This window comes from Parambassis ranga, chromosome 7 (assembly GCF_900634625.1).
Source record: "Parambassis ranga chromosome 7, fParRan2.1, whole genome shotgun sequence".
Lineage (NCBI taxonomy): Eukaryota > Metazoa > Chordata > Actinopteri > Ambassidae > Parambassis > Parambassis ranga.
In genome coordinates, this window is record NC_041028.1 from 4,742,688 (window position 1) to 4,766,491 (window position 23,804).

The 23,804-nt window shown below is 42.0% G+C and overlaps 4 protein-coding genes and 1 non-coding gene across 5 annotated transcripts; 3 read left to right on the forward strand and 2 right to left on the reverse strand.

Moving 5' to 3' along the window:
• Positions 1–3,779: 3,779 nt before the first annotated feature.
• Positions 3,780–5,333, reverse strand: cebpb (CCAAT enhancer binding protein beta). The gene has a single exon (XM_028410945.1). It carries the CDS (start codon positions 5,144–5,146, stop codon positions 4,265–4,267), a length of 882 nt encoding a protein of 293 aa, XP_028266746.1. The 5' UTR covers positions 5,147–5,333; the 3' UTR covers positions 3,780–4,264.
• A 2,262-nt stretch (positions 5,334–7,595) lies between these two features.
• peds1 (plasmanylethanolamine desaturase 1) lies at positions 7,596–13,398 on the forward strand. Its single transcript, XM_028410946.1, has 6 exons — positions 7,596–7,924; positions 8,769–8,888; positions 9,264–9,355; positions 9,455–9,599; positions 9,715–9,927; positions 10,014–13,398. The coding sequence occupies exons 1-6, from the start codon at positions 7,789–7,791 to the stop codon at positions 10,133–10,135; spliced, it is 828 nt and encodes a 275-aa protein (XP_028266747.1). The 5' UTR covers positions 7,596–7,788; the 3' UTR covers positions 10,136–13,398.
• A 294-nt stretch (positions 13,399–13,692) lies between these two features.
• ube2v1 (ubiquitin-conjugating enzyme E2 variant 1) lies at positions 13,693–16,966 on the forward strand. Its single transcript, XM_028410952.1, has 4 exons — positions 13,693–13,750; positions 14,700–14,848; positions 15,582–15,707; positions 16,396–16,966. The coding sequence occupies exons 1-4, from the start codon at positions 13,729–13,731 to the stop codon at positions 16,540–16,542; spliced, it is 444 nt and encodes a 147-aa protein (XP_028266753.1). The 5' UTR covers positions 13,693–13,728; the 3' UTR covers positions 16,543–16,966.
• A 1,179-nt stretch (positions 16,967–18,145) lies between these two features.
• On the forward strand, positions 18,146–21,804 carry slc52a3-1 (solute carrier family 52 member 3-1). The gene is made up of 4 exons (XM_028410941.1): positions 18,146–18,472; positions 18,838–19,887; positions 20,052–20,175; positions 20,367–21,804. Exons 2-4 carry the CDS (start codon positions 18,905–18,907, stop codon positions 20,577–20,579), a joined length of 1,320 nt encoding a protein of 439 aa, XP_028266742.1. The 5' UTR covers positions 18,146–18,472; positions 18,838–18,904; the 3' UTR covers positions 20,580–21,804.
• On the reverse strand, positions 20,816–20,887 carry trnae-cuc (transfer RNA glutamic acid (anticodon CUC)). The gene has a single exon. It is a non-coding gene; the product is annotated as a tRNA-Glu (tRNA).
• Positions 21,805–23,804: the final 2,000 nt, after the last annotated feature.

A 23,804-nucleotide genomic window follows, 5' to 3' on the forward strand; every position in this document is an offset into this window, starting at 1 on the left:
TGTGCTCTTCTATAAGTTTTGTTTTTATTTGGCTGCATAAAACATTTCAACCAAAGTGGAAGGAGTTGAATTAAACAGTGCTCGGTTCTCAAACACCTCTCAACTCTATCGCATCTTCACACTGTTTAAGTGAAATGCACTTTTCTAAAGGAGACAAACGCTGCTCCAATAATTAGGGCAACATTCGTTTTACAAGGATGGCTTTTTGTTACACAAGATTTAGGTGGTGACACTGGCTGTGTGTAGTGACCGCAAGGCACTTCTGCACGTCAGTTTGTCTTTTCAGAGTCATCTACAGCAGAAAATAGCAGAAGTGACAAAGATGTCGAAATCTGGGTTCACTTTAAGACAAATCATGTTCTGGTTCGTTTACCGTAGCTCAGGCAGTCTGGCTTCCCGTTACAGCCAATGGTCCGGATGTCCGGTGCGCCTTTCACTTAGAGGAGGAACTGCAATCAAACAAGGAAAATCAAAAATGTTAAAATCATCTATACTTCGAAATCACCTGTGTTCATCTGTTTTTACTGCAGAGGAAGACATGACTTAAGTCATTGGCCATTTTCAAATTAAAGCATCAGTATCCTGGGAAATGTTTTTTTTTTTCTGTAAAGATGCAAACAAATATTATCTACAGCTTAAATATTTCTCCACACACCATTTAAAAGTATCTGAAAGTTTCAACATGTCTCTAATGGACGCAATTATTCAGCTACAAGTCAAGGAAATGTCTACATATGTGGGTTTGTGCAATAAAAAAAGACCATGAAATATGCAAACGACCAAAAAGATTGCAGATATTGTCATGACTAAGTCACAAGAGAGGGTTTAAGATAACCAATGAAATGTGTACATGTCTGTCTAAAAATCAATGGAATAAATGCACGGACTAAACAGAAAAACTGGAGTGGACCGATAACAGGACTCCACAGATTATTTAACAGCATTTACACAGAGGTCTTTCTTTCCAGGAGAACCCACGTTAATGTATTTTATCATGTTGTCAATAGAGCCTATAAACAAAAACAAAATAAAGCTGTTCTATGCATAAAGACATCTGTGGTAAATTTTGTCCTAATGTTTTGTGAGCTCCTGTCGTAGTGTTTTAAAGGGTTTGGCTGAATGTGATGTTACAGTGACCTTTGACCTCCACAATTCTGGTTCAGTTCATCCTTTAGTCGAAGAGATTGAGAAGGATTTTCCTCCATGGAGATAGGGACGGACAAACAACATAAAAACACCACGCCTCAAGTCACATCTGTCGCTGGGGCAGAGGTATAAAAAAGAAATCGCACATTGTGTGACTAGTTATAAAAGACTTACGGCTGCAGTAGAAAGGCAGTTAGGGGTCAGGGCCACAATGAAAACAGAGAGAACGATGAATACTTTAAACTTAGGATGCATTCATGTCAAAACTGCAAACTGCTAACTGAAATAATCTTGTCATTCAGCTACAAAAGAACACTGACCAGAGTTATGTACTGCTAAACCAACACAGCAAAACATTAACAAGCAGTACACAAGGGCTGCCAACAGCCATCAATGATTAAACTACTTATTGTTTTATTGAAGAGCTTTTGTGCAAAAAAAACTCAGAATATGATAATAATTTCCAATATAGGTACATTTACCACAACATAAAATTGAGAAGACAGAAGGGGGAAATATTGTTTCAGTCTGATTAAATGAACTTAATGTATCTGTGCATGTTTGTAAATTATACATTGTCTGAAAACTTGTGGGACTGAAATGCAAAATTTACTTCAAGTTGCTGTGTTTACGTAAAATAGAAACACATGTAGTGTGTTTTTACCACAGCCAGGTTGAAATACTTAAGTAAGAATACAGACGAAACTTTTACGCATTGATTAATAATCAGGTTGTGTTGTCAGCATCCGTCTTTTTTCCTTTCTTTGGGAAACACGCACTGTTACAACAATGTAAGAAAATGGTTTTGAGGAACAAATATCTGCTAACATGTTATATTAGCATGACTCATTAGGAGAAACAAAATTCTTCCATTTCACAACAGCTGGTACTGAGCAGGCAATATGGAAGACAGGTGTGTGTGTGTGTGTGTGTTTGTATTGCTTTATCAGAGGAGTTTTTTGGGAGACCAGTTGGAGGGTTTGTGATGCAACAAGGAGTTTACGGACAGACACTGCCCATTGACGGTAAAATGAGGAAAGGGGGCCGGACTAAACTTTGAAGGAACGAGGTCATCTGTGTGGGAATTTCCCTCTCGCCTGTCAGCATGTGAGCCAGGAGCAGAGGGAAGACTGCATGGGGCTCCAATAGGAAACAAAAAAGGTCATCGAAGAAAGTATGCCTAGAATGTTTTTGGTGAGTCTGTGCCAATGCTGACAGCAGGAAAACAATGCAGCTGTTTTTATGAAACCTTCTTATTTGTGATAGGTGATGCTGAAAAAAAAAATGTTGTTTGCACCATTTTGTATAAGGCCTAAAACCAAGCCACAAGTACTTACAGCTATTGTCAAGCACACTGGGGAAACAATGTCTTATTTATATGTGGGTGTAGCATTCTTCAAGTGGTGATGTGCTGGAAAGGGAGGATGTTGCACAACAGTTAAGCTAAACTGTTCATCATTGAGTGTGGTGAAATATTCAAAATGTCAACTCCCATTGCACACAACAGCATCACACAGTTTGCATGCTACATTGAGAGAATACAATGTGACTTTTAACTGCTAATATAATAAATATTGTTTGTATACAAAGCAGGAAAACATTCCCACTCATCCTGGCGTGTCAAAGACTCGCCGCTGCACTCCTTTCTCCTTATCTCCTCTGTCTGGATTCTGTGTGCTTGCTTTTGTCAGATTCATTTCATATTGTGTACACAGCCAAATGTCTGTCTGGGGGGCTTGGTAAATTCCACTCCAAACCAACTTATCTATCATGGCTGGTGTAACCGAGTTCGTCACTCCCATGTTTTAACTTCTCCATTTTCTGCTGAGTGAGTTCCACTTGAGGGTTAAACTGAGATTTGCTCAGGATTATATACACACAGACACAGACACAGATATCTTGTTCCACACTCACTCCCTGCCAGGTCTCTTGGTTGTTGAAGCGTGACCTGAGGTAGTGTGAGGAGGTTAGTTGTTGATTAATTTCCATGCAACCTTGAACCCCTCTCTGGGCCAGTGGACCCAGCAGACTATTGACAGAGCCGTGTGCTAAAGATAAAGTTAACATTTCTGTGCTGCGTGCAGTGTGACCCGTTTTTTTTTTCCTTTTTTTTTTTTGCTGTTCTCAGCAGTATCGCTTCAGTATAAATTGGCTAGATGTATTTCAGAACCTGAGGAGCTTGTGTCAAATCATTAAGTAAACACAGAGGCCAAAATTGTGCATTCAGAGTTACAAAATAATTTGGTGAAAGGTTTTTCCCTCGTCTCTCTCTTGCATTTGAAAGAAATGCCAGAGGAGGTTTCTGTAGCACTAGATGCCATTTTCTTAGGTACATGAGCACAGAACCATAAGAAATCATCCGAGACGTTGTTCAAATATCCGCAGCCTGGCTAGGCTCTACAAAATTCACCCCATCTCTAAAATAAAGATGAATTTCTGCATGAATCTTAGTCTGAATTCAAAGACTTGTCTTGACGAGCCAGTCTGCAATATGTTGTAACTGCTAAACAGGGTATTACACAGATGAGGGTGAATATTAGGCAAGCGTAACGCCCCTGTCTGTCTGTCTATCTATGTCTAAACCTGCACCTCCTTCAATAAAAAGGGCAGAAAAGAAGAAATTACAAGTGAAATTGTTTAAACAAAGTATAAATCTGTTTAATTCAATAAAATATCAAGTACAATTAAAGCATTTCACCTTTTAATATTAAATAATTAGACTTATTTCATTCATTGCCAATACTATTACAAAGAGTTGCATCATTTCACTGCAGCACAACTCTTCCCCTTGACAACCACTGCTCCAGATACACAAATAAATGTAGAAATTCACTGGCATGTATGTAAAACCTGCACAGAAATACTGCATACACCAAAAATTACATCTGAGAATAAAGCTACGGTGGCATGTGAAGAATCGTGAATGATTGCGCAATCCATGCACCCCCCCACTCCTTCAGTCTCATTCAAAGTGTCCTTGTAAACTGTTGGTCGCTGTCTTCATCATATGAAGCGTACCGTTCTCAGCACAGTGTGGAACACCTCCGGCTCTAAAGTCCATCAAATGATCAGACAAAAGCAGCCCAGAGATCCGTGCGCAGTCTCTGGTGAAGGGTTTCTAACATTGTCCGGTGGCAGAGAGCAGGTTGCGCAGGGTGGCCAACTCTCTGGAAAGCTGCTCAACGCGCTTCTGTAAACGATCGTTCTCTGCAGCCAGTTCCAGCACTTTATGTTGAGTCTCCAAGTTGCGCATTTTGGCTTTGTCTCTGCTCTTCCTCACAGCTTGGTTGTTCCTCTCGCGCCTCAGCCTGTACTCTTCACTGTCCTTGTCCAGGCGTTTCTTTGCTTTGCCGCTGGGCATCTTGCCACCCTGCGATGGTGACCTGCTTTTCCCTGTAGGAGCAGGTGTGCCAGGCGGGCTGGAGCAGGTCGAGGACGCAGTGGAGATGTTTCCAAGGCTGCCACTGGTGGACTGGTAATGAATGTAGGACCTCATGTCAAATCCAGACGACCCGTTCTCCATCTTTCCGTCCTCTTGATTGTCGTCTCTCTCTGTAGAAGCAGTAGTTGCAGCTCTGAAGCGGCTCCCGACGAGTTCAGGGTTGAGAACACTATCCACACGGGTCTCCTGCAGCTCTGCGTAACCCAGCGCGTAGGGCTCCCTGGCGTCCCTCAAGTTGTCACACTGACTCGTCTCCAGCTCGTTCAGCAACGAGTAGCTCTTGTAGTTCTGTAAAGCTGCAACTCTTTTGATCTTGTTCTCCGCCAGGAAATCTGAGAAAACGTCCGCCTGCTGCTGCGTCTGCGCCGCCAGCTGCGGACAGTGCAAAGCTGAATCCAGGTAAACGCTGAAGTCTATCGCTCTCTCCCGCTCTTCAATGCCCAGCTCCGTCATCGAGTCTCCGAGCCTCCAGTAAGAGCCGCCGCCGATGGGACTAATAATGCTGTCTCTACTGTGGATAGCAAAGCTGCCCTCGTCGTAGAAGCCGGCCACTTCCATGGATCTTAACACCCGCCGGATTGCAGAAGCATGGAGGGCTGCGCTGAGACGCCCTGTAGGTTTCAGTTGTGAAATGCGTCGGAATGTGGTGGGTTTAAATCTCCCGTGTTACTGCCACTGACAACACGCCAAAACTTTAAAAAAGAGTCTGAGCTCAAGGATCTGGAGCAATTGACAGGTCTTCCTGTCTCGAGGGGTTTTATTCAGAGCGAGGGGCGGGCTCTGGCTCGGCAGGTGTGACCGTATGACGCGCAGCGCTCGGAGGATCTCCTCTCTTGCATTCAGCGACGTGCTTGAACGTCACAAACAGATAATTAGTTCTGATCAAACGCTCGTGGAAAAGTTGCTGTAGTAGAATACAGAGAATGCGAGCACCGTTATAAAGGGTTTAGTTTCCGTACTGAGCTAAAACGCAAATAAAAAGTGACATGTACTAAACACACGCCATCCACAGTGAAAATGACAGCACATATGACTTCTGTCAACACGTCTGTTGACGCCCCCCCGTCCCCCCTAACGCGGAAAAAGTCCCTCAGTGAGTACATGTTTATCATTTTCTGACTTCATCATCTCACAGGAATGATGCTCATGAAAGCAGGCATGCACATCTTCTGACTCCTGTTTCCTCTCACAGACTAGTTTGAACCAGTCACTGTGTTGTTATTGTTGTGTGCTGGACACGATACAAGATGATGCATCAACACCAGGGTCAGAGTGGGAGTTATGAGAAATGTTTTGTTTCTCATTGTGCCCTAAATGACAGAATTTCCACTAAAGACTTTTCTCAGGAGGTTTAAAATTAATATTCTGCAAACAATGTATTTACGTATATATACAGGATATAACTTAACTCAGCCTATGTTTGTGTTATACAACCTAGATTCAGGTTAACTACACGTTTATGGGCTAATATCACAGGTCACAAATTGACCTTTACAAGGAGCTTTTTTTAGTCTTTACATCACACAGCACTCTCTATCCTCTGACAGTCATTCACACAGGCTGGCTCAAATTGATAAAAATTCAAGAAACCTGAGACGCTGTGTACAGACAGGCAACAGCCCAGATCTGTCCCTCTGGCCCAGATGAAAGAATTATAGACAATATCCTACTGCCCCCTTGTGGTAGATCAGAACAGGAGCCAATATAAATGATCTGTGTTGTGTCTGTTTGACTGGTGTGCAAATGCTCTTTCCTGTTTACATTACATTTCCTAGAAATATACATCTTCTTTGCAGGGATCATCTGCATTTGTGACTTTCTGGGTAAGAACACACGGAGCTACATTTACAGTGTACATATGAGGAGCAAAATCACTGACAGTCTCACCGTCGGGTATTGGAAATTCACAAAGTTACATTTTTCATGTATAAATATTGCAGACATCTGTACTAACACATTTTTATCATATGTTTATACTGTCCTGCATGTTTGTATGTAGGTCTGCTGAATATAAGCAGGTTTAAATGTACACAGTATTTTACCATAGTACCACTTGAACAGCATTAGGCCTATACAGCTATTTTTGCACGAGTATTTTTACTCAATGGCTCTTCACACATCATTCAACTTCTGATCAAATATTCTACTTTTTAGTTTAAACACAACACAGCTATCTAAAAAGACATATGATGATGTCCTGATGTTGTAATAAATAAATACAATATCATCAGCAAAAAGGCAAATCGTCCCGGTGTAACCATACAACAAAAGTGGAAGACTAAAACTGAGCACATCATGCTGCTGGATAGTAAAATGAGCAAATCTGTGTGAGGGGCATAACCCCAAACACACCAATCAGTGAGTCAAAAACATCTGTCTTCAGATGGCAGGGGCCCCCACAGAGCCCTAATCCAAACATCATGGAGTCAAGACTGAGATTCAGTGATGCACCAGTCATTGGTTAAAAACTACAACGTGCAAGACGTGACACAAAATGAAGAAGAGGTATTAAGGAATTGAAAGGCTAGAGCTAAGCTGAGCCAATTGAGGTGGTTCACTAAACTAAAAGTAATTCCTACCACTACTGAGGCTGTGCAAAAAAAAAGTACAGTGAAAAACTTCATGTACCTGGAGGCCTGCTGCTGTTTTAATGGAAAATGAGGCCCTACTTTTAACTAATGTTAGAATTATAGCAACAAGTGGCCGTTTAGATACAACATCTGAGCATTGTTGATAGAAGTCAAAGATGTACTTTGTGTAAAGTTTGCTAAAGTTGACCGTTTTGTTGTGTAATTGGTAAACTGTCGTGTTTTTAAGCGAACATTGTGCCATTATCGCCTCACCTGGCTGCTGAATGTTGTTCTCTACTGTTGAACTTTGAATCTCCACAACATGACACGGTGACAGATGTTTCTGTAACACATATTCCGGTTTTTACCGCTTGCCTCCAGCAGAGGGCTGAGAGCAGCGAGGGCACCAAAACAGGACGGGTGGGGTCAGGAAATGCGGTCTTTGTCCTCTTCTTATTGGTCGCTGGGCTGCATGCGAAACGTTGTTCTGTGTGGTGATTGGCTGCCGCGATCAACAACTTGCATTTGATTGGATGAAATCGTTACGCTTTCTGTGGGCTGAGAAGTTGATGATTCCGTTGGTTCCTGGCTGTGAGCGGAGAGAGAAGGGGCCGGGCCCACAGCGGAGAAATGGCGAGTATGTTGAACGAGAAAGGGTGTGGAGTGGAAACACAGAGCACAGAACCACAGGGACCGGGCCGGGGAGCGGCCAGATGGGGTCCACAACACGCCGGTGCCCAAGAACTGGCCAGTTTGTACTCGCCAGGTGAGTCGATCCTCTTCAGCAGCTCCGTCCTCAGGTCTCGATCCTCCCGGTTTGAGTGTCCATGAGTGGCGTGACATAACCACAGGTTTTATGTAGTTAGCAAGAAAGTAATCTACGAAAATAAACAAAAAAGAGCAGTATACTGTCATTACCTGCAGGGGTAGAAAGGCAAGGAACAATCAACAGTCGGCCTGTGTTTGTGACAATCAATGGTGTTGTTACACAATAGGAATCATGTGAGATTGGTTGGATTTGTGTTTGAGTCGCTGTGCTGCTTTGACATTTCCAGCAACAGGCAGAGGTTAGAAGAATCCACTGTCCCTGCTGAGGGCTCAGAAGCTTCACTTGTCCGTGGAGCTGCTGTGGCCTTTCATAAGACTGTTGTTTGCTAAGTCAGCCAGAGAGCAACACACCAACCGAAAACTAATGCTGCTCAGAGAGCTCCATTCAGATCCATATTTAAACTTTGATCCTATCAGTAAATGGCCATCATGCCCATTATACAAATACTTGAGCTGCTCCTATCAGCTGGGAGCTAACTGTGTCTTTCATCTGGCTGCTGTGTGTGTGACAGACTTGAGCCTGCAAAGTGCTTTAAGCATTCTTTGAGTTGAAAAATGTGGACAGGTTTTTTAGACCCAGCTGCTCGTGGACATACAACAAACAGAACAGAAGAATGTTGCCACACTGAGATATGAAGAAGCATCTGATGGCCACTAATGCTTGACTCTAGGTGTACTCACTTTTGAATGTCTTATTTGGGACTGTGTGATGTCACATCAAGTTTAGGTGCAGTGGACTGGACAGATTTCTGTGTGTACTCATGTTTATATTCCTCTTTAAGGCAAAAGATGTCAAGAATGGATAAGTGTCGTCCTCTGCTTCTCTCTCATGGCCTTCAATTTCATTCACCTCCTTGCCAATTTTCATCTGGGACATTTGTGGTCCATCCAGCTGGGCATCGGTAAGTACTGACTCAGAAATATATAATCTAGTGTGGCCATAGAGCTATAACAAACACAATAATGTCACATTTGAGTATATACAGTGCTCCAAATGTTGCATGTACACAGGAAACAGTGAAGTCCTGCACTGTGATTGATTTGTTTTTAAGTTGGCAAATAAAGATGGTCGCCATATGGTGGCTCTGGCCATAGCCATCCTGGGAATGCCAGACTTGTGCCAGAAGTATAAATTGAGCTAAACAGACAGCCTGTAACCTGTGACGACCCACCATCGTACAAAACAGCCAGCAACTTAATAATATGTCTTTTTGATGGTCAATCTGTGGTTTTGTTTCTTCATTCTTTTCTGTCCTACTCCACAAACTCATTTTCAGTGGCAGGAATACTCACCGCAGATTTTGCGTCAGGACTTGTTCACTGGGGTGCTGATACGTGGGGTTCAGTGGATCTGCCCATCTTTGGAAAGGTATGTTTTGTGGTCTTGTTTTAAAGAGAATAAAAGAGTTTTTTTTTATTTTTCACTAATTTAACATGTGCATTTTGCCTGCATGTGTTCTGGCTTCAGGCCTTTATACGTCCATTCAGAGAGCACCACATCGACCCCACAGCCATCACGCGTCACGACTTCATTGAGACCAATGGTGACAACTGCATGCTGACGATAATTCCTCTAGCCAACATGGCCTTCAACTTCCTCACTCTCTCCCCTGGTGAGTTTAGTGTCAACACACAGGTGCAATCTGATCTAACCTGTTTCCTCAGGATAATCCTGAAAAAGGCAACAGCAAACAAACACTCATCTTGCCGTCCTCCTTTTCAATGCAGCGGAGATTTACCATATCTACCCGTGGTACTGCTACTTGTTTGCACTGGCCATCTTTGTGACCCTCACCAATCAGATTCACAAGTGGTCACACACATACTTCGGCCTGCCTCGCTGGGTCGTGTTCCTCCAGGACTGCCACATCATCCTTCCCCGCAAGCATCACCGCATCCATCACGTCGCCCCACACGAGACGTACTTCTGCATCACTACAGGTTTGTGTTCCGTTTCCTCAGAGAGGTAAAAATACAGGGTTTTGGACATGAATCCTTACTGTCATCTTTTTCTGTCGTTGCTCCAGGTTGGCTGAACTACCCCCTAGAGAAGCTGGGTTTCTGGAGGAACCTGGAGGATCTCATTCAGGGTGTGACTGGAGAGAAGCCGAGGTCAGACGACCTGAAATGGGCTCATAAAGTGAAGTAACACTGCAGGCTAACTGCACCCTACCTCAGAAGACGCTGGCTCCGTCCAGGCTTCTCATCCCCTCTTTTGCCTCACTTAAACTGTAATCCATAGGAAGAATAACTAACAGTTTCTGATGCCATAGCTTTAAGTCTTGCACATTTTTGTTTCTGTTTTTTCAAAAGGAGGGCTTTGTTGATGGAATTTTTCATTACTCACTCATGGAGATAATCTTTTCAAACTGCAATACATCCTTTGTATATCTAATAACACAGCGCATCACTTTTTTAGAGGCTTTTGCTATATGGTGTGGTCGTATACATATGAATATACAACAGAAAATTTAAACAAACACCAGAATGAATACTTGAAAGAATGAACACACTCCTTTTCCTCTTCTAGAGCCACAAAGCAGATCACAATTATATTTAGCTCTGCTTTCTTTTCTGTGGATCAGTCTTTGATTCTCTACTATAAAAAGGTCTACTTCGTGTGCAAGTAATAAAACTGGATTTAGGCCATGGTGAGTAGTAGCAGTAGTATAAGTAGGGCTGGTGTGATAAAGGATTTCTGGATGCTTTACCAATGTTAATAGCTAAAGAGAACAAATTGATTGATTACTGTTACATTTGTCATCTTACTTGCACATTTGAGTTCAGCGCTGCACACTTTTGATACTGTTATTTTAAAAAGGTGTTTGTTTTATTAACAATTTTAAATGTTTCTAAAACTCAGCCATATTTATGAGGTGTGACTGATCGTTTTTTTTCCAAAGGTAGAAGGAATCCCACACTCATGGAGAATAAGGATACATGATGACTTGAACCTCTGTAAAGTAGGGGTGAGGTCATCACTGTCAAAATGGCCACTGCCAATGTAATCGTAGGGAGGAGGTAGTCGCAGGTTGACGGTGCTGATTTGCAGTTCATGATGTATCTATGTACCTTGTCTCCTTCGACCTTTGGTCAATCATGCTTATCGGTCACCCTCCAATCAATCATCGATTTGCCAGTAACATTTCCCCAACATGCTAAAGAAAATCCAACCAACCAAAGCACAGATCCTTAATTGGCATTTGGGTTGGAATTTTTGATCCATTGGATATGATCTGGGCACTGAAACAGTTCTATCTTTGATGATTGTGCAAACACAGAAACGGATCATTTGAAATGTGTGTCAATGGGCAAATATACAATACGTCTATCTGGCTGTAATGAGGAGTCTCCTCAGACGATCATGTGTCCTCTGTGAAAAGCACGTTTATTTGACTGCTGCCAAGCAAGCAGTTCTGCCGGGAAGGAGGCACATGCAGTTTGGTCAAGCTGCCTTACATGCCGCAGATGCAGTACTTTGTTTTTTATTTGCAGCACTTTTTGTGGTGTTGCCTCTGTCGTTCTGGGGGTTTGTGTCTCAGTTAATCAGACACAGATACTCTGCAGTTATGTGCCAGCTGTGTATGATGTTGTTTGCATTCATTCTTTTTTTTATTAGGGAAAGGGGCTGTCAGATTTGGAGTGTCACATTCCCAATGAGTAATGTCGTTGCTGTGTACATTCTTGGTGGCAGCAACAGGCAGACTTGGTGATGTTTCAAGGGCTTTGGTGAAGGCTGACAAGGCGGGAAAATTCTTCGGTCCTAGATGAGATTATTTAGTTGGATGTTTTCTAATGCTTTCGTCTGTGATTTGTAAATGTACTGTACAGCAAATAACTATGCAGTGTAATAACAGGCCCTTAACTATATGTCTTAACTCATCTGATTAGCCTTTCTTTTCTAATAGTTTACACACGTTTAGTAGGAAAATTGGAGCTGGAAAAAAACTACTTAATAGACTGCATGACAAAATTTACTAATTAAGATGTGACTTGCGCAGATGTAAGAATGCATGCATGCATAGAGCATGTCGGCTTGTGCAAGCAATACACAGGGTCACCAGCTTTTCTTAGAGTTTGTGCAAAGCAGACACTGAGCAGGGAGGATTGGGCTCATCCCACATTGAATCGGTGGTACTGCTTTTTAAAAGACGACCCAAAACTTCGACCAAACAGTCCCAGGTTTGAAGCTCCAAAATGTTAACTTCATTCCACGGATATTTAGTTTAAACGGGAGAAGCTAACCTTGCTGTTCAGTTGGGTTGACCAAGTTAAAGGCTTAGCTCTGATAGGAAAAGTAGGCAGTTCAATGATAGAAATAGTTAATTTCGCAGCCAAAGTTATGCTTTATGTTGTGTAATATTACAGTTGAATCCTTCATACTTGATTATGTTAGATTACTCACCATAGGTCAAAAGCAAGAGTACAGTGGAGATTGCATAGTGCTTGTAGAGTATTGTGAGAGACAACTTTGTGTAGAAGTGTATTATATGCCGGTAAATGGATGGCGTTGTGTCACTGCATCAAGAGACAAGAGTCTAAGTAAAACACAAGTTCTACTGTGGTAGTTCTCCTTGGTCAGTATCAGGCTGAAGACACATTTGAACTTCGGACAGGATGACTTTTAAAGTAGGGATTTTGGCTGTGCTGGATGTTTCAGCGCTTCAGTAAATTGCTTTTATTGTGATCTTATAAAGGAGAAGACGACTTCAGAGATGTTTTGTGATTTTGTTAAATCAGCAAAATAAGGCTGATGGTTGAAAATACACCCCATAGTTAGTTCAGAGACTGTTGTATTAAAATATGTGTTGAACTCAGACCCAAACCATTATAATATTTGCTTGGAATAAGAGTTGGTATTATTGCTTGTGAGTGTAGATCTAACAAGCATAAGCTTAATCTTTCTTCATATTGTTCAGATGATCTCAGGATTGTGGTTAGAGATATTAGTTTAATATAAATTTATGACAAAGAGCACTCCATTTGTAAAGTTCATTGATATAAAAAAGTCTTTTACATCAGATTTTGTTGGCCAGCAAAGTCACTTTTTTAAATGCATAATTTCTATCCTGTTCTATCCTTAACTGAATATAGTTAACTTTGCCTCTTGTTACTAAAATTAGTGATTTGAGCTGATGGGTTTTCATCGGTGGATTTGAAGGGTATTTTGTGACAGTATGTGGTTAACTCAATATTTTTCCATGGATTTAATTGACTGACTTTAAATTGGCCATCCTATGACTCTTACTACTTCGAAAGCAAGACCTATTCGGATGTTGTTGTTGATGTATACTGGTGGTGATGGAGTTTTAGATATCAGAATAATGCCTTGATGCCTTTTTGTTGTCTTCCATACGGGAGGCTTACAATGTATATATTAAACTGTATTTATAAATAAACTAATAAACAGTCTTTGTTTGTCTTTTTCAATGCTGTAGCTCTATAATAGGTCCTTAAACACAGCTGCCACTCACCAACCCCACACCAGTGTATATCTATAAATGAAGTGAGTGAATATATTTATTTGTAAATTATCTAATGTATGTTCTCCTCGCACTTTTATATGTTTGATAAGACAGATCAGTTTGGTTCGACTGCAGGACACATTTCCCTTCTGTTCACACAAATAATCAGCTCATCCAGCAACAAAGGAAGCGATGATTTGCATTTCCTCCGCGCGCACGTACAGCTTGCTTGCCACAATGGCATAGTACGGGCGCGCTCCCGCTGTGTAGCGACAAGATGGCGGTCGCCGCCGGATCAGGTAAATGATTGAGGCATATAAATCTTATCAGGAAGCAGCCATTAAACTATTGACTTTGTAAATTTTCGATATGTAGATATTAGTTTTCATAATGAAGTTGCGTATGTACTAGTGCGCTGGCTGTGCTTAAAGATAGAATCTAAGCTGGGGCTGCAGGAGAGAATGAATAGGAAGCGATGCTAATAGCTAAGCTAACGCATAGGTTAAGTTAGATGAAATGGCAACAAGATGCAGTCTAGCAGTCAGTCAGTACGGGATTTTCATTCTGTTTAATAGGCGTGATATCATTTAACATGTGGCATCTGCAAATATAAACCGATCTATGGTTTTATATGTAATTCGGTTATTTAAGATGGTGTCTTTTAAACCTCAACGTCGAACGGGGAACGCTAGTTTATTTGTGAGATTTTATTATTTACTGACGTTGCAACCATCGTGCACCTGGTATGTAGCATTACTTAAGTCAACAAATCTCTGTGCCTCTGCATTCAGCCTTCCTGAGTGGTTGTTCAACAATGACGGTACGTTTTCTGAGAAATATCTCAGGCAGTCATGTAAACATGATCTGTTGGGAGTTTCAGTCTGGGATCAGGGGATGCAGGTGAGCGGAGCTAATTGCTGCACCAGCTGGCTGTGTGACTGTTTGGGTGTCTGTGCAGCCCCGTCGTATCTCACTGCAGAGGCCACATGATGCAGCATCATGGAAGCCAGATGCTAATTCGGAGAACACTAACCTAACGCCTGCCACTAGCTCAAGACCGATGGAAGCTGCTCTACTGAGGCGTTCCTCATTTTCCTTCTTGATATGTGTCAGAATGAGTCATGCCTTTACAACTGGTAGAATGATTTTGTACAATTACTGCGTTGTCAAGCACGATGGTACCTAGATCCACCTGTCGTGTTGGAAGAGTGAGCATGACAACCTTGCTGTGTGTTTATCCACAAACAGGCGTTAAAGTTCCTCGCAATTTCCGGCTCCTGGAAGAGCTGGAGGAAGGTCAGAAAGGTGTGGGAGATGGAACAGTGAGCTGGGGTCTGGAGGATGATGAGGACATGACCTTAACACGGTGGAGAGGGGTGATCCTTGGCCCTCCAAGGGTTAGTGGTGCCATTTTTAACACTTGTTAGTGAGAATGGTGCATTAAGTATTTGAATAGCCAAGTTAAACACTCTGTTATACAACTACAATGAAACACTGCTGTGGACAAACACTTTACTGAAGTAATAAAAAGTGCTGAATCACTTGTAAATGTAAAAGCAGCAGCACAATAAAACACCCAAATCAGTAGCCCCATGTCCCAGGGCTGCTCTGCTCTCCAGACGTGCTAACAAAAATGTAACACCAACTGCTGGTCTCACTCTTTTAAAGCTTTGAAGTGACATGTGAGAAGTAAGTACGCACTTTGATTAAAAAAAATCCCATAAATAGCTAACGTAATAATAAATAATGTAACTAAAAAGATGCAGTCATTTGTCAGTCTGAAAATAATGCAAAACTATAGCAGGATCAGAAGTCAACCACAGAGCCAGTGGCTGTGATCTGCAGTGTCTAAGGAAATGTACCTGGTTCAGGCATTAGTTGTAGTAGGTCATGACACTGTGCAGCAGATTTATGAGCCAGACCTTCACTATATGTTTGATTTGGCTATCTTTGCTGTTTAACGGTCTTAATAGCTTTTATATTTAATTTACGTAACAGGACACTTTTTATTGTTGGTATCATTGTATGTAATGTCATCATTAAAAAGTTACAAAATGTATTTTTAAATGAAATTGTTGAACATTGTGTGCTCTCTCTCTTCTTCCCTCTTCTCACCTTTCTCCCCCACAGACAAGCTATGAAAACAGGATGTACAATCTGAAGGTTGAATGTGGGCCAGGATACCCAGAGTCTCCACCGTTTGTCAGATTTGTGACAAAGATAAACTTGAATGGCGTGCACACCTCCAACGGTGTGGTATGTAACTTTTCTAAATGAGAGGCTGTTTTAGCTTCAATGTTGGAAGCCTCTCAGTTCTCAAAAGACATTGAAAATAGATTGATATGTAACTCAATATTTAAATAGCATTTGGCTCATCCTATTATATCATTCACATTACAGCAGCCTGTAACAAAACATTCAAGGTGAACCTCTTCACAGAAGCACTTCTGTCATGTCTGTTGTGCAGTCTGCTCAGTTCAGAGAAGCATGTTGCTATTTGAAATGCCAGCTTGAATCATCTGAGAACTGCTGCAACTATTGCATTATTCCTGGGAGACTAGAGAATAACATCCTGTATGTGATGTATATGTAGAGTACAAAGTCGAGAATTTCTTCCTTAGACAGATGCTACAAACTGAAATATGTCCATCTGAAGGAGGTGGGCTCATCTGTCCATCTAATTCTGTAATGTTAGTGAGACCAAAAACAGTTAAGATGCGGACACCACTAACAATGATGGCTGACTGGCCTCGCCACTTAACAAAGACTTTAGCCAATAGGTAACTCCTTTGTATGTCCTGAACCTGTGTAAGAGGAAATGTCTCTCTCTACTGGCAGGTGGCAGTGGTCACAATGTTTCAGAAATAGTTAACTGGAGAAGTACTGCAGCTGTACAAAGTGTACTAATCTCATGACATCACCGCCTCCATTGCTCTGCCTCCAGGTTGACATGCATGCAGTGACTCCGCTGGCCAAGTGGCAGAACTCCTACAGTATCCGGATGGTGCTGCTGGAGCTGCGAAGGCTCATGACGTGCAAGGAAAATATGAAGCTTCCTCAGCCACCTGAGGGCCAGATCTACACCAACTGAGCCCCTCTGCTACTTTTTGCCTCCATCTTTTTCCCTCCTTTCCTTACTGCCCCGTCACCTCTTTTTGCTTTCATCCCTGTATCCCTATCATTCTCCTATGTGACATTCCACCTCCTGCCACACACAGCAGTAAAATACAACAGCGGATAAACACACACACATAGACAAACGCACATGCATATACACATCTGCACACACACACACACACACACACACACACACACACACACACACACACACACATATTGAGCATTCGTGAAAGTCATTCCAGGCCCCTTCATCTCCCAACACTGGAGCTCTGGTTGGACATGTCATCCACACCAGATACGATCATTCAGATACTGTACATCTTACTAATCTTTTTTTATTATTATTTGTTAAAAATGCAGATTGTACAATAACATAAATAATCTTATTCAGTGTGTCTCTTTGTGTGTTGCCTTTTTGTATCATCAAACAAAAAAATCACTTCTCCACAGACTGTATAACATGGCTGCCCTGGATGAGATGATCTATTGGGGTGCACCCCAAACACATTTTATTTGGCAATAAGTTGTGTGTCCAGCTGAACTATTTTCTTCAGCATGTTGTGTTGACATGAACTTGCACAATAGTGGTAAGAATTGCTGTAAGAATTGTTCAAACAAACATTGTGTATTTTTTCCACAATATCTAATCTTATCATGCATAGCATGCATATCTACTGTAGGTGTGTGGTTACACTTAAAAATAGAAGTGAAATCAGCTACCTCTTGGTCCTGTGTAACACCAGAGCAGTCATCTGACCTGTGAAACTGTTTTCATGTGACAGATTGTTCGACTTCCTCCTTTTTTTTTCATAAATCCAAATTCATGCTTTTAATGCATTTGTGTTTTTGTAGATTACTAATACACAATGGGGTTGCAGAAGGGGGTTGCTTAATTACTTGTTTTACAGCGGTGCAGATCCAGCTGAGGCCATATAGTCGTATAATTAATCAATTGAAAAATTCTAATTAAAACATAAAAGCTAGATTTAGCTATTTTAGGCTTTGTTTCCATTTTAACAGATACAGTTTGATGCTTTACACATTAATGTGTGACTATAAAACAGAAAACTAAATATAGTTTAACTAAAAATAATTACAATTCAATGAAGTGGGTTTGCCCAAATGTACTCTTAATTACTTGCCCTGGTGGGGTGTGTGCTTAGTTCACATCTATACACCATCAAGCTACAGTTAACATGCGGTTAGCTAAATTAATTCTAAAAATGTCCTTGAGAGTTTGACCTCTGATTTTAATTTTACCATTAGGGTCAGCTCAGAAATCTTCAATCCACTGCTAATTCCCTGTTAAAGATTAACAGAAAAACTACTTAAATAACTTTCAATAACTGGTTACCTGTTTATTATATTATCTAAAGTTAAGACCACATTTCCTTCTTATACTTATATTATTTAATACAGTAAAACTAAAATTTGTATCTGTATTATTCTATATTGTAAAACATGCAACCTAATCTAACCTTTTCACTTTAGTGTCCACTGTGTTGTGAGAGATCACAGCCTCAAGGGGGCAGTGCAGGCTAAAGACAGACAGACGGCTACTTTATGAGCTTCAATCAGTTCAGCGTGACTTTTAGCAGTTGTGTACTTTGCTGAATGGGCGTTGATAAAATGCAGTAGTGGTGTGCTTGACACAGTTTGCTATGTGTGTGAGAGTGCTTCGAGACTGGCCTGAATAAGAGTAGGTGAATTCATTTAGACACTGCCCTCTGTTATCCAGTGGAGCTGATCATTAGAGCTGCAGTGGACTCTGACCTACCCAGCAGCCATGTGATGTCCCATCAGTGTGTGAGCGGCAAGAACAGCCAAAGGAGCTCTGTCACTAACTTCTATGCAAGATGACAGCAAATCCTACTCAACACCTCCAGGGAGAAAAGAAACTTGTGAGTATAATTCCGTGTCTGCTTATGAAAGTGTGTAAACAACACAGTGGTGTCTGTTAAGACAGGTCATGTAGTTCTGTGATTCACAGAATAGTTAATTTTTTAATTTCCCTTACGTGTTTTGTCCATCATCATAAAATCAGGCCCATAGAGTGTATTGGATTCCTCAACGTGTGAAAGGGATAAAAGGGACAGGAGTAGTGTTCTGGGATTATATAAGCTGTTTTGGTGCTTGTCCTTGACTCTTTGTTACTTAATGCACATGAAGTTGTTAGTGTGTCGATAATGACTGACATTTGCTTGTTAATTTCTTGTACTACAGTAGATCAAACTAAAGACCTGTGATGTGTTCTGTGTTACTTCAGGCATGACGTACCTCAGAGGAGGAAGTATTTCTACAGGCTTGTTTCATCGGACTGATCTGGTTGCATCATGGCTCTGCTTGTCCACATGCTGGCCTGCGCCTTTGGCCTTGGCTCATGGGTGGCAGTGAACGGTCTGTGGGTGGAACTGCCACTCATTGTCAACACTCTGCCTGAGGGCTGGGAGCTCCCCTCATACCTCACTGTCATCATCCAGCTGGCCAACCTGGGGCCTTTGCTGGTCACACTCATGCACAAACTGTACCCAGGTCGTCTCAAAGAGCGTGTTGTCGTTTACTCCATCCTTTCGATCGGTGTTGTGTCCTGCATCCTGCTTGCATTCTTCTGGGACAAGACTACAATTGTGGCCGGGGCGTCACATAGTACGGCCTTCTTCATCATCACCTTCTTCCTTTCTCTGGTAGACTGCACTTCCTCAGTTACCTTCCTGCCTTTTATGATGCAGCTTCCGGCAAAATACATCACCACATATTTCATTGGAGAAGGGTTAAGCGGTTTCATTCCTGGTGTAGTTGCTCTGGCGCAAGGTGTGGGCATTTCTAAATGTGTCAACTCCTCTGCAGGAAACCACACAGAGGGGGACATGTGGTCGTTACACACAGAGTATCTTCCTCCAAAGTTTTCCACGGACGTGTTTTTCTTCTTCCTAGCAGCCATGATGTGCATAAGCTTGGCTGCTTTCATTGCGCTGAACAAACTTCCACGGACGGTTGAGCTGTCCACACAAAACCTTGTGCCTGATACTGTGCCGTCTGTCAGCTCTGGCCTGGATAACCCCGGGGCAGAGATTGATGAAAGCAAAGGTGAGGGGGCGACCGAGAGCACGCCTCTGTTGGCAAAACACTCAGTGTACCAGCTGGCCTTCATCTACTTCTTGGTGGTGTGGGTCAATGCTGAGACCAACGGCTTGCTGCCCTCTGTGCAGACGTACTCCTGTATGCCATATGGGAACCTGGCCTATCACCTCTCTGCAGCTCTTGCATCAGTGGCCAATCCAGTGGCCTGCACTATTGCAATGTTCTTCCAAAACAGGTAAAAATGATAGATATAATAAATGGAAAACAAAATCAGTATGTGACGTTTTAAACTCTATTTAGATGCACTCAGTGAACACTGAACATCTTGAGGAAGTCAAGGGGCCACAAGTCTTATTAAATTAATAAATGTGGGCAATAACAAATCTCTTTTCTGTTTAGGTCTCTGGTCTTTCTCGGTGTGCTGACAGCAATGGGGACAGGATTTGGCAGTTATAACATGGCTATGGCGGCTATGAGCCCGTGTCCTTTGCTCCGTGGGTCTATGGCTGGAGAGGCGATCATTGTGAGTATAACACAAACAAGTTCATAGAAAACATTTCCGCAGTGGCTTTATCAGGGAAACGATTGTGGAGGAGGTGAACTCAGTGACCTTAACTCCACTTAACTCCACTCCCTCTAATTACTCATGATGAGATATGTTTTTCAGATGAAGGATGTTTAGATGTGTCTACATTGTTCTTCTGCCTTCACCAGGTTGTCTCATGGCTTCTCTTCACTGGAACATTGTCTTATGTTAAAGTAATGGTGGGAGTCATCCTGAGAGACAGGAGCTACAGCGCCCTGGTCTGGTGTGGAGCTGCAGCACAGCTGGGCTCACTAGTTGGCTCCATCACCATGTTTCCTCTGGTTAACATCTACCAGCTGTTTAAGTCTGGGGACTTCTGCAACACTGAGTGTCCTTTATGACAGTCTGGGAGCCCTAAGGAGGAGCTAGAGGAATAGACTGAGAGTCTATAAACAAAAAGTGAAGCAAAAGCCAACATGTTTTTATCCAGGATCAGTATAGCTCCAAGACAGGAAAGAGAAACTAGTCTGGCCATGTCCAAAGGACACTTACTGGCTAACATGCTGTAACAAACAATTGTATTTTTGGGGTGTACGCAAGAAAACCTTTATTTGTCCCACAATGGGTAAAAAACATATTCCCTGACCGGGAATCGAACCCGGGCCGCGGCGGTGAGAGCGCCGAATCCTAACCACTAGACCACCAGGGAAGGTGATATACTGTGATGAATTTGAAAAGCACAGCCACCCATAGCATGACAACCTGACATGTGTAACTATTCAAACGTGCATTGACACAAAATTTAGAGGTGTGGGTCATCAAATTATCTTGTCTTCAGGTTTGGACAGGACTGGTGTATCTCTTCATAATCTACTGCTCACTTCAAATTCAGTGTACATACAGAAGATTGGCTTTTTTTTATCTTCCTCTGCATTTATCTTCTTTTAGTTCATGATTTTCAGCAACATTGATTGGAATAAAATTGTACTAATATTAACTATAATATGGGTGCTTTAATTTAATGCATCCTTTTCCTTCCATATTTGGCCTCTAGATGGCGCAAGCACACTTTTAAAACATGTTAGACCACAAGATGCAGGAAATACAGTTACACTGCATATATGACAAAAATAAAGAAGTTAAATTGATTTTTCACCTGTAGGCTGAACATTTATGACTAATATTTATGCACCTATCACGTGTGGTGTTTTCCCTTTAAAATCATCCATGTATAAAGTGAAAATAAAAACAGGTTGCTGAAGCATTTTATTATTGTGATAATGCAGGCGAGAGGATCAGGACATATTTTATTATACCGCTTGCCAGCTCAAGCTCAGAAACAATCAGTTTCCAAGTCATCCAAATCATATGAAATACAACTGCATATGTTTTGAACCGGAACGGGCCATGATTTAACATTTAATTTTTGGCAGCATTGATATGTATTGTCAACTGCAGTGATGCACTTGATTGTATGTATGCATTTTGAGGTATAATAGTGCCTAAATATTTCAATGTTATGCTACTCTAGCACTACTCTAACATGTTGTACTTTTTATTCTTTTATTTCATGTTTTACTAATATTTAAAACATAAATAAAACATGATTAGCTTGTAAAATACAAACACAAGCAATTAATTAATCTTCTCATATCCCTTCAGATTTACTGTGAGGTGAAGAAAAGCTGAAGTACTCAAAAGTATCAACAAGCATGGAGCTAGCTTCCTTATAACTTATGCAGTGAAATTCTGCTTACACACTGTTGCGTCAGTATTAAAAATGTATCTGCATTTTTGTGCCACAAGGGTTATTTTTCTGCAGGATCTACCTTTGATTGATTTTGAATGCAGGACTACATGTAATGGAGGTTTATCATATCGCTGTGTTGGTGTTTTGTCCAGTGCTGCAACATTTTGTCAACAGTCATAACAACAGACTAGTGACCCTTATAAGCTTTGCTAAGCTCTGAGCAAATGTTATTGTCCATTTACTGTAATCCTTTGTGTGATGCCTGTGGGAGCTTTATGCCACCACAGGCTAAAATTCTCATTAATAAACAACACTACAAAAAATGATGATGATGAAAAAAAAAGAGATAACGCAAGATAAACAGCCACTCAAACCAGACATACCATGATCCTATAATATGTCTGGACCAAAACCCCATCATCCCCTATTAAAGATTCTGCGGCACATCCTCTGAATGATGAGGACAGAGAGATGCTGGTCATCCATGGGAACCAGAGAGTGGTTTCCCGTCAGCAGCTGTTCCTCCTCTCTGCCCCCCATGCCCTTCAGAAGGAGAGCAAGAAGCTCCCTGGCCTGGGTCTGTAGGGAAGCACAGGAAGGAGGAGGGCTCTAATTACTGATGCTCAGTGGGGGTCGATGGCTGTTGCTCCTACCGCTGGTCACTTGGGAGCTTCCCTGACCCCGACACTGAGTAAAAACAAAAAGATAAGGAAGGGAAAATGGGGCTACAATTAGCCCTATGTAGCCTCCAGGGCCCAGGATCAGTGGAGGAGAAGCACAGATGGGACTTTCTCACTTGGATTTGCTGAATCTACATTGCAGTAAGTGTAAGCTGTGCAGAAATCACTGCAGTCAGTTGTTGATGCAGATTAGCAAGATGGGTTTGTATTAAATCTGACTCCCTTTAAACAATACATCAGATTTATTTATTTATTTTGTTTTAAATACTGGCCTAAATGTTCACCTGAAAAGTGTGTATAATTCTGCTCTTGTTACCATGACCTTCAATGCTTGTATGTAATCAAAAGGATTTTCTCCACGCTTCATTAACTAAATTCCTTGATTGGCTCTGGGCTTTTGTGTCGAGACACCACAAAAGCTGAAAAGAAAAGTGTATCATTTTCCTGCGAGTGTCAGATGGTCCCATCGCTCCTCCAGCTGGTCAGGAGGGGCTGTGGCCACCTGGATGCTGTGTCCCAGTCCTGTGAGATCCTGCAGTCTCCTCTGCCATGTGAAGACTCCACTTACTACGCCACTGAGAAGTCCATCTGCTCAGGTCGACACCTCCCAAAGAGTCCCCTCCTCACCACCACCACAGCTCCCCCACAACTCCCCACCCCCCCTCCAACCAGTCACTGTGCCTCTCAACTAAATGAGCAGCATGTCAAATGGAAGGAGGATTCACCTTTCCTTTAACTGGATAAGAGAATGCATTCATAGCAACATGATGCAATAAAGGGATGAACCCACCTGCAGTTGTGCAGCGTGGCTGCTGAATCGACAGATATGTCACCTGCGTCTGACTGCACAGTCTTCATGTTCTGTGGCATGAAGGCAAGGTTCACTGAGTAGCATGTTAACCTCTGACAGGACACAATGTAAGCACGGCTATACAAAAAACAAAGTAAACCATTTTTTAGGTCAAAAAAAACAAAACAAAAACAAAAACCCAACGCTTGCAAAGTGTGTAATTGTGCTCGGGTGTGGGCCGACAGATTTTGGCAGCTGATGTGCAGGTGAACAGCTTGTGGGTAAACCAATTGCTGATGCATGCAGACAGGCGCGGCTCAGACAGCATCTCACTGCCTCGCTCCCATCAATTTCCACACACACACTCACTTTAATAAATGCCGTCCATTTATATGGAATTGGATGT